The following is a 15,339-nucleotide window of genomic DNA, read 5'->3' as shown; positions in this document are numbered from 1 at the left end:
GGTGGTCAGTGGCTCCATGTCTGGATGGAGATGGGTGACGTGTGGTGTCCCCCAGGGATCGGTTCTGGGAACGATACTCTTTAATATCTTCATCAGAGAAGAAAGTCACAAGGAAAAAGTCTTTTACAGTGAGGGTGGTGAGGCACTTGAACAGGTTACCCGGTGATGTGGTTGATGCCGCGTCCCTGGAGACTTTCAAAGTGAGGCTGGATCAGGCCCTGGGCAGCTTGATCTAGCTGTGGATATCGCTGTTCACTCCAGGGGAGTTGGATTAGATGACTTTCAGAGGTCCCTTCCAACTCTAAGGATTCTATGATACTAGGTCTAGCGGGCTCAAAATTGTCTAGAAAAAATAACCATGAACATCAAGACTTGTGGGATAAAATGGGCAGTGCCTGGGGAGGGTTCTAGGGTCACGGGTATCCGGGACGGTCGCGTGTATGGGTATAAATAGCCTTGTTGCGCAGCATTAAATTGGCATTTTGGCATTATACACTGTGTGTGCGTCCCGTATGCCCCGCACGCGGAGGTGCGGACGGAAGGGAAGCCTTATTACGTTGTTGTAGACAACATCTGGTGACCCCGACGTGATTTTGGGTGCGAGCAAGGCGCTGGGCGCGAGCAAGGCGCCGAGAAGCCGGAGCCGTGATGGGGCTCGGCGTGCAGGAGGTGGTGAGTATTCGGAAATCCTTAGCCAAGGAAGTAGGGATAACACTACATAAGAAGGATTGCCTCGCACTCCTTCAGTGGATGCTGCGCAAGCAGTGTGCGGAGTCCCTGACAGACTGTCTGCAGAAAGTGGTTTTAGAGAAGGTGGGTCAGGAGCTATGGGAAGGGGCAAGTGCGGGAAATAAGGAGGCACTGGGACTTATCCCTGTGCTGGGGACGGTGAGAAGTGTGATACAGAAAGTGAAAGATGAGCGGCATCTCGATGCCACGGCACGTCAAGTGTTATCGGGGACGCCCGATGACACTGAGACAGCCAAAGCCGATGGAGAGCAGGGAAGGGAACGGTCAGAGGGAGAGGAAAACAAGACGGGCAAGGTAGGGGAAGAGACGGGGACGGAAGCTCCGCTTTTAGCCCCTTTAGGGGTGCCAAGGCAAGGGCAGGCGGCCCCAGGGGTGCAGATCTCAGACGATGGGCAGTTTTGGTCTATGAACCCGAAGGGAACACTGACGTGTTTCCCAAGGGCTCCCGTTCCTTCAGCCCCCTGGCCGGTCCAGGCAGGGACGCCCGCTTTTACAGTGGCGCCTCCGCCCTATGGTGCAGCTCCCTGTGGTGCAGCTGCGCCAGGCGTAGGTGAGGGAAGGATGCCGAGATCTAGCCCTGTGGAGCAGCCTCTCCCCTCGACCTCGAGGAGGGTTACTAGCTCCAAAGATAGGGTAGAGGGGTCCCAAAGGCGTGGGGCGGATGACGAGACCAGTTCCTCAGGGGAGGAGGAGGGTCGCCTTTGCATAGACCTGCCGTCTGAAGGGGAAAGGAGACGGCGGGGGCGGGCGCGGGACCGGGTTCGCAGGGCCGGTGAGCGCTGGGTCATTCGTGCTCAGGAGTGCATGCTCTCCAGATGCGAGCTTGAGCCCATGCCGCGCTCTTGCTACCCTGTTTTTGTTGGCAGACCGCAGGGTCCCCAATGGCAACCTGTAGATTACAAAATGCTAATGCAGTTGAGAAAAGCAGTCCAAGAGGGAGGTCTTACCGGATCGCAGGCGCAGGTCCTGTTGGACGCTATTAGTCTTAGTGGCCCGCTGATTTTCGATTGGCGACAGTGTGCACGGGCGTGCCTCACCCTGGCGCAGGTACCGATTTTTGAGGCGTACATTCAGGAGGAGGTAGACAGCTTGCAAGCTCGTGCGCAGGCAGACCCAGCTCATCCGCTACACAACATCCCAGCGGATGCAATCGCAGGAAAGGGTAATTGGAGTACCCCTCAGGAACAACTGATCTTGCAGCCACCGTTCTTGTCGCAGCGGCAGATTTGGGCAGGCGAGCGCTTGAGCGGATGCATACGCTTACTAGTGGGTCGCCAAGTTATCTCCATATTAGACAAAAACCTGGGGAGCATTTCGGCTCCTTTGCAGACCAAGTACAGACAGCTATCTCGAGTAGCAACCTGCCCCCGGAAACTCAGGAAATAGTGCTGCGAGAATGTTTACGTTAGAGCGCAGCTCCAGAGTACAAGGCTGCTCTTGCGGCCCTTCCTGCCACAGCCACAGCAGGGGAACTCATAGCGCGTGGCTGCGCTTTCGGTCGAGCACAGGACGTGCAGCCACTGGCTGCGGTTTTGTCTGAGCAGGTTGCTGGGATAACAGCAGCTTTGCAAGCGATGGCAGTCCAAACCACACCAGACGTCTGCTTCCGTTGTGGAAAGGGAAGGCATCTTGCTCGCGACTGCTCGCAGGGCCGGGGACAAACAGGAGGGGGAAGTACCATTCGGTGTTGGGTGTGTGGGGGAGAAGGGCATAGGGCAAAAGACTGCACACAAAAGAAGACCGGAGCGTCAGCTACAAAGGGGCCGTCGGGAAACGGGAAGGTCGGGGGGGATGGGGGACCAACCCCTCGACAACAGCAGTGGGTCCCCCCGACTGTCAAACAAAATCCGCAGGCGTGGGCCGCACCGTGGCCCGGACCAGACCAGGAACAGGAATAAAGTCGCCGGCGGCGGTTTGGGTTGCTGGCTCCAAGGCCCTGGAGCAGGGTCTTGAGGTACCCGTCCAATATTGTGCACCGGGGAAGGAGCCAGCTACGTTCCGCCTAGTGGGGGAATCGGGCATAGAAGAGGGACAATCTGCCAGCCAGGCTGATGTACCATTGGTTCAAGTTAGTTTTGACTTAGGGAACAGACCCATAGTTAAAGCACAAGTCTTGATTCAAGGCCTGACACAGCCAAATCTGAACCAAAAAAACATTTCCTTTCTAATCGACTCCGGAGCAGATGTCACCACCATTTCAACGGCTGTGTGGCCCTCCTCTTGGGCCCTGGAAATACTCCCGCGCTCAGTCAGTGGGGTGGGGGGTTTCGTGACGGGCCATCGCAGTCACTATCCCATCCTCTTTTCGTGGGAGGACAATAGGCAAGAGCGGACGGCAGGACCGATTCAGCCTTATGTCCTGGACATCCCGCTCTCGTTGCTGGGACATGACCTCTTAGCCCTCGCCGGGGCGAGAGTTGTCATAGAGCCCGACATCCAGGTTTTAGCAAATAGGCATCAGGATCCCTCCAGCCTTACAGCAGCCAGCAGAAAAGTTTGACCAGCAGGCAGGCAGCAGCGCCTGCTCACGGGAGGCACAAACCAGCAGTTGCCCTTCTGCTGGATGCTGTCAGGAGCAGCCTACAAACTGCAGAATCACAGCTCATTCCTCATCGCTTTTACGGCATTCTCCACAGATGCCAGATCGGGTACGTTTCCATTCTTTTGAAATGAATGTGTATTCTCCACGAGCGATTTGGTCTTTCAAGGATAGTTGAGTATTTGCTCAAGACAAAAAGGGCGTGACTGTGTCAAGGCATTACGCCTTTGCAGTCGCGATAATGGGGGTTCCCACTGAGTTAAAAACGGACAATGGACCGGGCTACAAGAGCCATTGTTTTGAGGCCTGGTGCTGCACTTGGGGTATCCGGCACGTGTTTGGGATTCTGCATATTTCCCAAGGACAAGCAATAGTGGAGTGCGCACATCAGCTCCTGAAAGGGCGGCTCCGTGCCCCTGAAGAGGGGTCATCAACACAGTTGTCCTCGTCACTGTTGGAGCAGTGATAGAAGAGGCCCTTCACGCAGGGTGACCACGTTCTGGGCCGAGCAAAGACGTTGTTTGTCACAGATCTGACACGATGGGAGGGTCCTTGGATATATGCACTCCTTGCACTTGCACTTCCCACAGTCTTCACCTGGGCCAGCGTGTGGCCCCTGCGAGCAGGGGTTAAGTCTACGCAGAAGATAACGGTTGACAATGATCCGTTTGGCGATTGGCTGAAGAACCTGTTTGGCGGACTTGGGCTGTGGGTCACCCAGATACTTAAAGTAGTCGGTATAGTGCTCTTAGTGTTTATCTGCATTGCATTCTGCTTACCATGCTTGATGGGATGTTTGCAGCAGTGCTTACAAAGAATGATGGAGCAAGCTTTTGATCGGCGCATGGAATACCATAGGCTACGCGAATGCTTGTGACAAGTCTTGAGTAGCTAATGATGAAGTACGCACCCGTGTAATGTGCGAACATTAGAGCTTAAGCAGTAGATAAGTTAGTTGGGAGATTATAGGGGGTTTTGTGATCGCGCTGTAACAGGGCAAGGCTTTTCCAGGCATGGGAGGAGAAAAATGTAGTAGGCGGTGACCGAGCGTGCGGGATGTGACGCGACAGGACCTCCCATCCCTAGTATATATATATGTAAGACACGCTTAGGCCTTGTAGGGATAGTTGGGGAAACTGGGAACCAAAAGGGGAACGTATTAAAGGGGCTGTTAAAGAGGGGGGAGTTGTGGGATGAAATGGGCAGTGCCTGCGTGCACCAGGGGAGGGTTCTAGGGTCACAGGTATCCAGGGCTGTCGCATGTATGGGTATAAATAGCCTTGTTGCGCAGCATTAAATTGGCATTTCGGCGTTATACACTGTGTGTGCGTCCCATATGCCCCGCACGCGGAGGTGCGGATGGAAGGGAAGCCTTATTACGTTGTCGTAGACAACAAAGACTCAAGCACAAAACTGTTCCCACAGCTATTTCTGCTTCAAAAGAATCTCATCAGTGTCCATAAACACCAATTGTACTTTTAAGTACTATTCTTTTTGTCCCCTCCCTCTCTTTCTGCCCTTCATTCACTACCTTCCGCCCAGCTTCCCAAAATACACTGTTTTGGTTCAGTGTCTACCTAGTTCATTTTGTTCCTAGCAGCAGCTGATGTCAGATAGCTGGGATGTAATATGAAAGCAGAAAGGCAGAGATAGAACAGAAGTGATTGAGGGACTTCTGAGTTTGTGCCTGTAGACTACTCTTTTCCATAAATGTATCCAGTTCCCTTCTGAGTCATATAAATTTCTAGTTTTCACAATATTTCCCAGTTTTGTATGTGATGCATGTAATGCATTAATAATGTAATGCAATGTAATTGCATGTAATGTGAAATTCTGTGGAGTTTTTTGAATCCATTGATCTAGTTACTTAAATGTGAGAAAAGCATTTTTAGGTAAATGTGTACATTCCAAAAATTACCAGTAGGAATATCGTCCTCACTTCTCCTAGTTACAGAATTTAACAAGATTCAAATGAGCAGACTCATTCTGTTTTCACTTGAATAAATAGCACTACAATCAAACAAACACTTGTTTTGACAGAAGGAACTGTTTAATCTCATAAATTCTTTAAGAACGTGGAATAATTCAGTACTGCACTTTATGTAAGCAGTCATGTATTTTGCAGCTACTGCTTCTCTCCCCTGAAACGCTCCGCTTGGTAGGAAAACGTTGTTGCTTATCTTGACAAGACTCAAAATTCTACTATGAAATCAGAAAGGATAATGCATGCATATGTTCAGTTTTCCTTTAGTTATTGGCGATCAGGTGATTTCTTTCCCATTTCCTCTCTGTTCTCTGTAAAAGACAGTTCTGTCACTTCCCATTATGATCACTTCTGTGCTGTAGAGATTCTATCAACCTTCCCATCATCTAGTACACCTTTTCATAAAAATATGTGAAGTTTGTAGAAATATCACGTCTGTTGTCATCACCTTCAAAAGGACGGCATTAAAGATCATTGCTGTACTGTTAAAAAAGTACGTAACTTCACTGTTAGAAGATATCTGGATAACAGGAGAAGATATCAAGGTGTATAAAAACATCCCATTTTTCAGTATGATTTGAATGTAGAATATTGTAGCATCATTGTCAGATGAATTTGTTCCAGAAATATCCAAGAAAGAAAATATGTCTACAGGAGAGGAAAAGTAGGCCCTTTTTATGTATTGAAAGGCCTCCATGAAGTCTCCTCAGAGCCTTCTCTTCTCTAGGCTAAAAAAAAAAACAACTCTCCCAGCATATAATTATAGGAGAGTTGCTCCAGACCTGTGGTCATTTTTTGCTGCCCTCCTCTATTAACAGCTTCACATCTTTCTGGTGCTCCCAGAGCTCAACGCAGTACTTCAGGTGGAGTCTTAGAGGGTCAAAGCAGAGTGGGAGAAACACCTTCCTTAACTGGCTGGCCGTGCTCTTTTTGATGTAGCCTAGGATGTGGTTGGCTTTCTGTACTGGAAGCACACATTACTACTTCATGTTCCAATTTCTCATCCACCAGTATCCCCAAGTCCATCTCCATTGGGCTGTTTTCAATCCATTCATCCCCCAGCCTGTACTGATGTTTGGAATTACCCCAATCCAGGTGCAGGATTTTGCACTTAGCCCTGTTGAACCTTCTTGTGTGTCATGCCTCTGGATGGCTCTTCTCAAAGAGCCCACCCGTGCAGTGCACCCCACCTGCCCGCCGCCACAGTCAACACCTTGCCACATAAACCCAATTCAGAATGAATGTATTATCCTAATGGCCCAGAAGAAACTGTTGAAAGTGTGCATCTGTTTTTGAAGTGTTACCTTTTAAGAACAGGATTTTAATAGAATGATTTTTTTCTTCAATTTCTTCAGCATTTGCTCTTGCCGAGTTGATTGACAATTCTCTATCAGCTACGTCTCGAAATACTGATATTCGAAGCATACAAATTAAATTGGTAAGTCAGAAATATTCTTTTTTCAGGTTTAGATCCCCTTTTTTTTTTTTGTGGTGCTATCCAAGCTGCTCCTTATTTTTTGTGGTTCTTTTTCCCCAAACAGTTATTTGATGACTCCAATGGAAAACCAGCTGTTGCTGTGATCGATAATGGAAGAGGAATGACTTCTAAACAGCTTAACAACTGGGCAGTATATAGATTGTCAAAGTTTACAAGACAAGGTGACTTTGAGAGGTTAGAAAGTTTTAATCATGTTTACCACTGGAAAATTGCAAATATTTGTAGAATATCATTCTAAGAAGTATCTCTATACCAGCACTTAGCTGAAATCTGTCATTCTGTGATTACATAACAATGCATACATATTTCCTGCCAGTAGAAAACTGAGAAACTTCTGCTAATTCTGTGATACTGTGTGATTATTTTTCTGAGCTGGTTTCCCAAAGGAATAATGAATATGGGGTTTTGATTTAGGTTTCGATTTTTTTTTTTTTAATAAATTACACTAGGATACTTACCTACACCTTTTCATTCATTATCACTATAATATAAAAAATATGTTTGTCCTATTACTTGCTTAAACTAGTTAAGACTTAAATGTGTATAACTGACTTAGGGTTGGTTTGCTAGAAGGGACTGAAATGTCTTATGAGGTAACTTAAAGAGGAAAAGAGATAATGCATCTACATCTTATTAAAAGAAATACATCAAGAGTTTTAGGCACATAAATTGTAATTGTAGTTTTTGAAATGAAGGATATTTTAACAGAGCAAGTGCAGAGTTTAATGCAAGCTATTAAGATCAGTTATTGTTTTTTTTTAAGTGACAGTTGTCTTGAAAATTTATTAAAGCCACTTTCACTTTCAGTGATCATTCAGGATATGTTCGCCCTTTGCCAGTGCCTCGTAGTTTAAATAGTGATATCTCATATTTTGGAGTTGGAGGCAAACAAGCAGTGTTCTTTGTTGGACAGTCTGCCAGAGTAAGTAGATACCAATCTTTTACGCTTATTTTAAAACATATTTACGTGATGAGATTGTTACTATCCTCGCTTTTCATTGTGTCACTAAGTTATTTTGTTGTTCATTTTAACCCTTTTTTAAATTTTAAATTCTTTAATAAAAACAGATGATAAGCAAACCTGCAGATTCTCAGGATGTTCACGAACTTGTCCTTTCCAAAGAGGATTTTGAAAAGAAGGAGAAAAACAAAGAAGCAATATATTGTGGATTCATTCGAAATAGAAAGGTAAGTAGCTGTAGTGCTTTCTCAGTTTTAAAGGAATGCCTTTTCCAGGCTAACATGACTTTTTGTTATATTTATCTGGGAATGCTTTTGTCATCTGCACCACTTGCAGGCTATAGTGTAAAAGGAACTAATGAGAAATTTGTGGACAGTCTATCATAGGTCTTTTTTTGTACGTGGTTCTTTTTTCTCTTTCCAGTACAGCTTTAAGGACAAAAAAATCCCTATATTTTGACATAGCAGGTTACAAAAATACGTAAATGTATCTGAGAACTTTATTGTTTTGTCATGCATGAAACATAAAGAAAAATGTCTGCTCTCTAACTTATTAAAAAGTAAATTATGAAAACAAACTCTGCCTAATACTTCATGTTGTATAGAAATAAGTAGAACTACTGTGCATATGGGGGAAGAACTCCAACCAGACCAAGAGAACCCAACACTTTCACAAATCTTCACTAATTTTGTAAAAGAAATTATCTACTTAGATGAAAACAGAAATGAAAAGTCCTCATGGCCTACATGAAGAAGTAAAGCCTAAGTAAAAAGTAAGAGAAGGAGGGATAGATGTTGTAAGGGATTCCTGCCATTAGAGAATAATTGCGTATTTCAAGCATTGCGTTGTTAAAGGCAGTTACTTTTGCAAAGAAATTGAGGTGAAATTAATATCACTCTTAAGGTATTCCGGAAAAAAAAAACTACAACTCTTAAGAGAAGTAGTGTTGACGGCACACCAGCTGATCATTTTGTCATGGATACCAGGCACTTTTCTTAACTACTTATGCTTCCTTCAAGTAAATATGACTGTTTATCTGAAAAGGATGATAGGGGAATGCGCCATGGTAGTTTGGTGAAAGGACTCCAAACTGTTCAAATAATCCTGTACATTAAGGAGAGCTCTTTGGTTCCATGGAGAAAGTAAGCCTTAACAGAGCACCCTTGTCTAACTATTGTCTAACCCTAACTATTTTGCTACCTACAGTTAGCTTAGAGATGTACCCTTTCACCTACTCAGTAACACGTTTCCGTTACGCCTGCTTTCCTGCAAAACAAGATAGAAAGCTGCATTTATTACAGTGTGAAAAACTATCTTCTCAGTTGTCATTTGAGATTGCTACAAAGATCTTAGTCACTGTATTCAAAGTATCTTCTTTACTTTATGAAGCACATGCAAAAGATTATCTGCTGGTGCAGCATGAAAGTTGCATCAGACACTTTGTTTCTATGCAGCTTAGGAACCTATCAGAAGAGTAAAGTGCATCCATCCAGGAAAAGACGATTGGAACTTCACTTGTCTGTGATATTTCAGCTGGGACGGAGGATTTGTGCTTTTTGTTTCCCAGCCAAAGCATGTTTCTTCCACTTTGAGTTCTGTTTCAGGAAGGAGACTATCCATTTAAAATCCAAGTGTTTTTTAATGGCAATATACTTTAAAAATACTTGTGTCGTGTACATGATTGTTTCATTTGAATTTGAATGAGAACTCAGATCACAAAATGCCACATAAAGCATGATTAAATACATTTATAAACTGAACAACTAAAACGCTGTGATGAGTGTGCTGAAAATGAACTGGATCAAGGATGTTGGATTCTCAGTTCACTTAATTTAGCTTAGAAGCTTTTGTTTTAAGCATTAACTCTTGGTGATTCTTAGCATCATGTGTTCTGCATTCTCTTCCTGTTCTGTTTTTTTAATCCTTTGAAAGCTGATGGGAGTTCAGAAATTCAGTTCACGTTCCTCATCTTATTTTTTTACTTTTTTTTTTTTTTTAGCCATCTGACTCTACTCACATCACAAATGATGATGAAAGATTTCTTCATAATCTAATATTAGAAGAGAGGGATAAAGAGAGTTTCACAGCAGTTATCATTACAGGTGTTCAACCAGATCACGTGCAATACTTGAAAAACTACTTTCATCTTTGGACAAGACAGCTGGCGTAAGTTGGTGTTTTAAATTTGATTTAAAATAAAGCTACTAACAAAATCAGAGAATCATGAGTTACTTTTTGTATTTCATCATTTTATTATTGATGTTAACACTATTGATGGGTATTTTGTTGATGCCCCAATTAGTCTTAGCTGTTTCTTTCTGAAACTAGCACAACTGAGAAAGTCCTCAATCCAAACAGATATTTATAAACATCAGTACCAGTGTAACTTGGTAATTTTTATATAATTATCCGTCTAACTACCAGCCTATTCAGTGTAATTTTTACATTATTAACGTAATTATTAGTTGTCTAGTTGTGAATAACTTTATGGCTGTCAGAATAATAATCTCATAACCTTAGTATCTAACCTCTCCCAAAACTGTGATGCTTCAAGGCCATGAAAGCACCTTTTAAGTTGTGGAAGGGGTGCAGGGAAAATTCTGAGTGGTGTGGGCATACCAGTCTGCTCTAAAAGTCCTGAGCAATGAGAGCATGAGGAGCTTTGGTCTGAGAGCCAAGATCTCTTCTTGGGATGTATTTGGTGGGGTGGATGTCAGAAGCAAGGAGATTATAATACTTGCAGGTGCATTTAGTTTCCTTGGTTCATTCAGTCTGTACCAGGTATACTTGTTGTTCATTGAATTGAATAGACTCATAACAACTCAATGAGGCAATAATAAAAAGATTATTTTAATCTGTGAGGTTCAATTTTTCTAATTTCAGTTTTTTTGACATATATTTTTCAATGAAAATGTATTTCAGGCACATCTATCACTATTATATCCATGGGCCAAAAGGAAATGAAACTAATGCTGTAACAAAGGGTGCAAGCCCGTTGAACAACATTGACATTGAGGTAAGAGATTTCATATCTATCATTAAAAATTCTTCTTTGATGCCAACTTATTTCATATTGTGCCTGTTTCTCTTTATTTTGAACTGTAACAGTGTTTCAAGATACATATGCAATATAATTTTTTATAAGTAATGCTATTTATCATTGCAGTGTAGGAACTAATTTCTTTTTCCAATGTAATTAACACAGGTGACAGAAATTCTGATTACTGTGGGTATTTGGTTTAAGGAAAATTCACTTGCTCTGTTTTTTTTTTCCTAGATTTCAATGTTTGAAAAAGGAAAAGTACCAAAAATTGTCAATCTCAGAGAGATAAAAGATGATATGCAGACACTGTATATCAATACCGCAGCAGATAGTTTTGAGTTTAAAGCACTTGTTGATGGAGATGGTATAGTGGAAGGAATAATCCGATACCATCCCTTCCTGTATGATAAAGAAACATTTCCTGACGATCCATGTTTTCCATCAAGTGAGTGAAATGCTTATCAATGGCAAAGTCATCTATTATAGACAATCCCACTGCTCTGAGTGTTTCAATGAAAGAGAAGCATCTAAATTGAAGTGTCAGTTTTGTGACAGAACGGAAAACTTGACTTCCTGTCATTGGCTATTGTGGTAACTTGTACATGTAAATTTATCTTTCACCTAACTCCCTCTGCTGTCAAATTAGAAACACTTACAAAATGAAGTCTAATTGAAACATTTCCGCTTTTCTAACTGTTAGATCTTTGCTATGAGCACATTGATTCAGGAGATTTTAGTACCAGAATACTGCAGTGGACAACATACAGACTAAGTCCTACATTTAAGATTTGTTTTATCCAGTCTTGTTTTCAGATACTTGTTTTTTTTTTAAAAAAAAAAACATAATCACCACTACGTGAAATTATTTTAACAAAATAAATTATGTGTTTAATAGTGACAAGATTTTACGATATTAGAAGAACAAGACTTCACATTAAGTGGGGGAGAAGTATTATTTATTCAAATTGTACTTCAAATTTGGAAACATTCAATCCCTGTTTGAAATTTTCCTTATAGAAAGCCTATTTGATACTTCTTAAAAAAAAAAGTCTGATGTCCAACTTGATATCATGTACTGCTATGTACCTAATGTAAAAAGCCTAGATAATCCTTATCTTCTGTGTTGTTTGATATTGTAATGTTTTCTAAGGATGTTATTCATATACGCTCTTTTAAATCAAGGATTAAATGATGATGATGATGACGACGACTGCCTAATAATAGAAAAGGGTGCCAGAGGAAAAAGGCCTATTTTCGAATGTTTTTGGAATGGAAGATTAATTCCATACACAACTGTGGAAGAGTAAGTGGTAGTCACTTTCTTCAGTGTAGACCAGTCTTTTTCTAGAACATAAACACTTTTGTTTGTATAGAAAAGGATTTTAATGTCTTTTTTTTTCTTTTTAAGTTTTGACTGGTGTGCTCCTCCAAAGAAGAGAGGGTTGGCACCAATTGAATGCTACAACAGGATTTCTGGTACATTGTTTACCAATGATAAGTTTCAGGTCAGCACAAATAAACTCACTTTCATGGATCTAGAGCTGAAGTTAAAAGACAAGAATACTCTGTTCACGAGAATTTTCAATGGACAGGTGATTATTTTAATCTATTTTATATTGCTTCCTGGCATAAACAAAACCTTTGTGCTCTGGTCACTTGTTCATGTCACTGTTTATTTTTCTGTTTCTGAAGAACTTTCACCTTGGATGCTTCTGCAGAACTTTGTACCAGATGCTTCTCTCAGCTTTAGTGGGTAGTAAAGCTGACTCTTAAATTTGAAAACATAAGATTTAGTCTTTTATTTCTTTAACAGTGACTAACTATATTAGTTTTTGTGGAAAGACTGTCATAGAAGAATATGAGCGCTAAGGAAACACCATCTCTGTCTTGAAGTGTAGCTGCCCAGTAGTATTGTAGCATTTACAAGCTGAAGAATCCAGTTTTTTGAGTACTTGTATCATTGTACTCCTCAAATTGTTCATACTTTGGAGTTTGTCAGATTTAAATTTAAAAATACATTAAGAACATATATTTCTTTTGTAATCTGTTTATAGGAGCAGCGAATGAAAATTGACAGAGAATTTGCTTTGTGGCTCAAAGATTGTCATGAGAAATATGACAAACAGATAAAATTCACGGTCTTTAAAGGAGTAACTACACGTACTGATTTGCCATCCAAAAGAATGCAGAGCCCTTGGGCAGTGTATTCCTCAATAGAGTGGGATGGGAAAACATTCAAAACTGGGCAGCTGGTAAGTTATTTGATCACTGATGTTGTGGGATTTTTTTTGCTTGTTTGAACCTTGTAAAAGGCAAATACAACACACTTGGTGCAGAATAAATGTATTGAATATAGTTGTTGTCTTTGCAGGTGAAAACCATTAAGACTCTTCCAATATTCTATGGAAGTATCGAGAAATTTTTTTTGTATGGAGACCATGATGGAGATATATTTGCCACTGGTGGAGAGGTTCAAATTGCTTTGGTAAGACAACTATGTAAAGGATTCTCAAGCCTAGTATACTTAAGGAATTTGTAGTCTTAATCCTAGATCAGACTTCCTTAAATGTTTTTTTTCCAAAAACTTGAAAATTCTAAATTTTAGCACCGTGGTCAGTGGAGTCAACGAGTAGTATTTGATAAACATAATACAAAAAGCTATGTCTACCTGTTTGGTCCCTTGGTAGAGAAATTTTTGTCTCTAACATATTATAACCTGGCTGTTTTTAACTGGACGTAATTTTTTTTCCAGGAGCCTCAGGCACTGTATGGTGAAATGAAAACTGTTCCAATTTCTAAGCTTGACAGAACAGTGTCGGAAAAAGCTGTTAAAAAATACATAGAGGATGAAATGGCAAGGTAGGCTTTGAACTGTGATGGCATACTTGTGCAGTTCCTGCTAGGAGTTTTAGTATTTTTTCAGGCATCACAAAAATATGGTTAGGTTTATTCCAAGTGAAAGGACAGTTTTGAACTGTTTTTTTTTTTCCCAAGACAGAGCTTCATATATATTCTGTTCTTTCTGTCTTTCACTAGACTTCCAGACAAATTGTCAGTAACTTGGCCTGAAGGAGATGAGTTATTGCCAAATGAAACAAGATTGGCTGGTACACCAATAGGTATAGTCTTTTTTCTTTTTGTATACTAAAAATGTCAGTTTAAACTGATACTATTAATCTCTGTTAAAAACAAACATACAAAAAACTCCAGTTGCTTATAAGGAGCATACTTTTAAAATCCTTCATTTGTTTCTTTTAAATATAGGGGCATTAAGAATAGAAATTCTGAACAAGAAAGGAGAAGCAATGCAAAAGCTTCCAGGTACAAGCCATGGAGGTTCAAAGAAACTTCTTGTGGAACTCAAGGTTATTTTGCATTGTAAGTACTTGAGTGTATTTAAATGAGTCTTTATTGTTTAAAAGTGCATGAAGTATATTTGCTTGTGTTTGTACATAAATTACATGTTAGAGTTTGGTAGACATATACAGCTTTTAATTTGAAGGACAGTATCCCATCAGAGATTTGTGTAGCAATCCAAAGCCACGTTTCACAAAATGACCATTGCCTCAAGGTCAAATATTTAATGTCTCAGTGTTGCATAAAAGTAGAGACCAGGCTTGTTTAGTACATAACAATGCTAACTTGGAAGTCACTTGCGAATTTTAAATATAAAAAACTTAGAGTTGTTTCCTCTTTCGGAACAATTCAGAATATAGCATCCCTGCCTTAAAAGTTCAGGTCTTCTCACTAGCTCTCTTTCAAGATCCCATTTTTGTTGTCATCTTTTGTGTATCAGTATGCACAGAATATTATACTTCTTCACAGTAGAAGTGAAGAAATTTACCCTGTATGTAAATTTGCCCCTTGGATTATGGATCTGCAGTGGGACAATACAAGAAGAAAGGTGAGCATCTTCAAAGTGTGCATCTTGCATAATGCATAGACACTTTGTTTAGCTTGGTGGCAGCTGACAGTGCAGTAGGAAAACTGCACTGGAGAAGTGCTGTTTTTTTCAGTGTTAATAACTGCCACAGTTGAAAATATATACATATATTGTTATGTATTTTAAATATACGTAAAAAACTCTAAATTATCTCTTACTGAAAAAAAAAAAAAAAAAAAATCAGAACCTTTTCTGATAACCCAGTACTTCCAGAATTACACATTCAAAGAAAGACACCTAAGAAGGCAAGTAGCTTTTGCTTTATTTGATGTATGCAAACTGATACAAGAACAGGGTGTGAAGTAGTTATTTGTACTTACCTACAGTTATTTGTACAAAGTGTATTTCTTGGCTAAATTTCTTTTTATTCTGTGTAGTCTTGTTGCAGTTGCCTTCTATATGTATTCTAAACTATATTTCTAAAGCAAATACATTATTGCTTCTTGAGAAATTTTTAGCGATGATATTCCTGTATATCTCTGAGATTACAGCACCAGTCATTAAAATTTGCCTCAAAGTTTCATTATTTTTATTCTTGGCTGTGCATTCATGCTGCAGATGTGTTTATAAAGACAGATAAAATTATTTGGAGCAAAAAATGAATGCTTTTTTTTTTTCCTC

At 40.9% G+C, this 15,339-nt stretch overlaps 1 protein-coding gene across 1 annotated transcript in view; it reads left to right on the top strand.

The window, feature by feature from the left end:
* SMCHD1 (structural maintenance of chromosomes flexible hinge domain containing 1) overlaps window positions 1-15,339 on the top strand; it is a 73,694-nt gene that overhangs the window by 15,193 nt on the left and 43,162 nt on the right. The window contains exons 4-17 of the mRNA XM_021386519.1: window positions 6,629-6,711; window positions 6,815-6,945; window positions 7,579-7,693; window positions 7,840-7,959; window positions 9,732-9,898; window positions 10,655-10,748; window positions 11,010-11,220; window positions 11,958-12,078; window positions 12,184-12,367; window positions 12,830-13,027; window positions 13,147-13,260; window positions 13,528-13,634; window positions 13,812-13,894; window positions 14,040-14,153. Coding sequence (XP_021242194.1) covers window positions 6,629-6,711; window positions 6,815-6,945; window positions 7,579-7,693; window positions 7,840-7,959; window positions 9,732-9,898; window positions 10,655-10,748; window positions 11,010-11,220; window positions 11,958-12,078; window positions 12,184-12,367; window positions 12,830-13,027; window positions 13,147-13,260; window positions 13,528-13,634; window positions 13,812-13,894; window positions 14,040-14,153 — 1,842 coding nt within the window. The remainder of the gene's footprint in view (window positions 1-6,628; window positions 6,712-6,814; window positions 6,946-7,578; window positions 7,694-7,839; window positions 7,960-9,731; window positions 9,899-10,654; window positions 10,749-11,009; window positions 11,221-11,957; window positions 12,079-12,183; window positions 12,368-12,829; window positions 13,028-13,146; window positions 13,261-13,527; window positions 13,635-13,811; window positions 13,895-14,039; window positions 14,154-15,339) is intronic.

The sequence above is a fragment of the Numida meleagris genome, chromosome 2 (assembly GCF_002078875.1).
Source record: "Numida meleagris isolate 19003 breed g44 Domestic line chromosome 2, NumMel1.0, whole genome shotgun sequence".
In the NCBI taxonomy this organism is placed as follows: Eukaryota; Metazoa; Chordata; class Aves; order Galliformes; family Numididae; genus Numida; species Numida meleagris.
The sequence above is the reverse complement of the archived record's forward strand: the minus strand, read 5'-3'. Positions and strand labels throughout refer to the sequence as shown.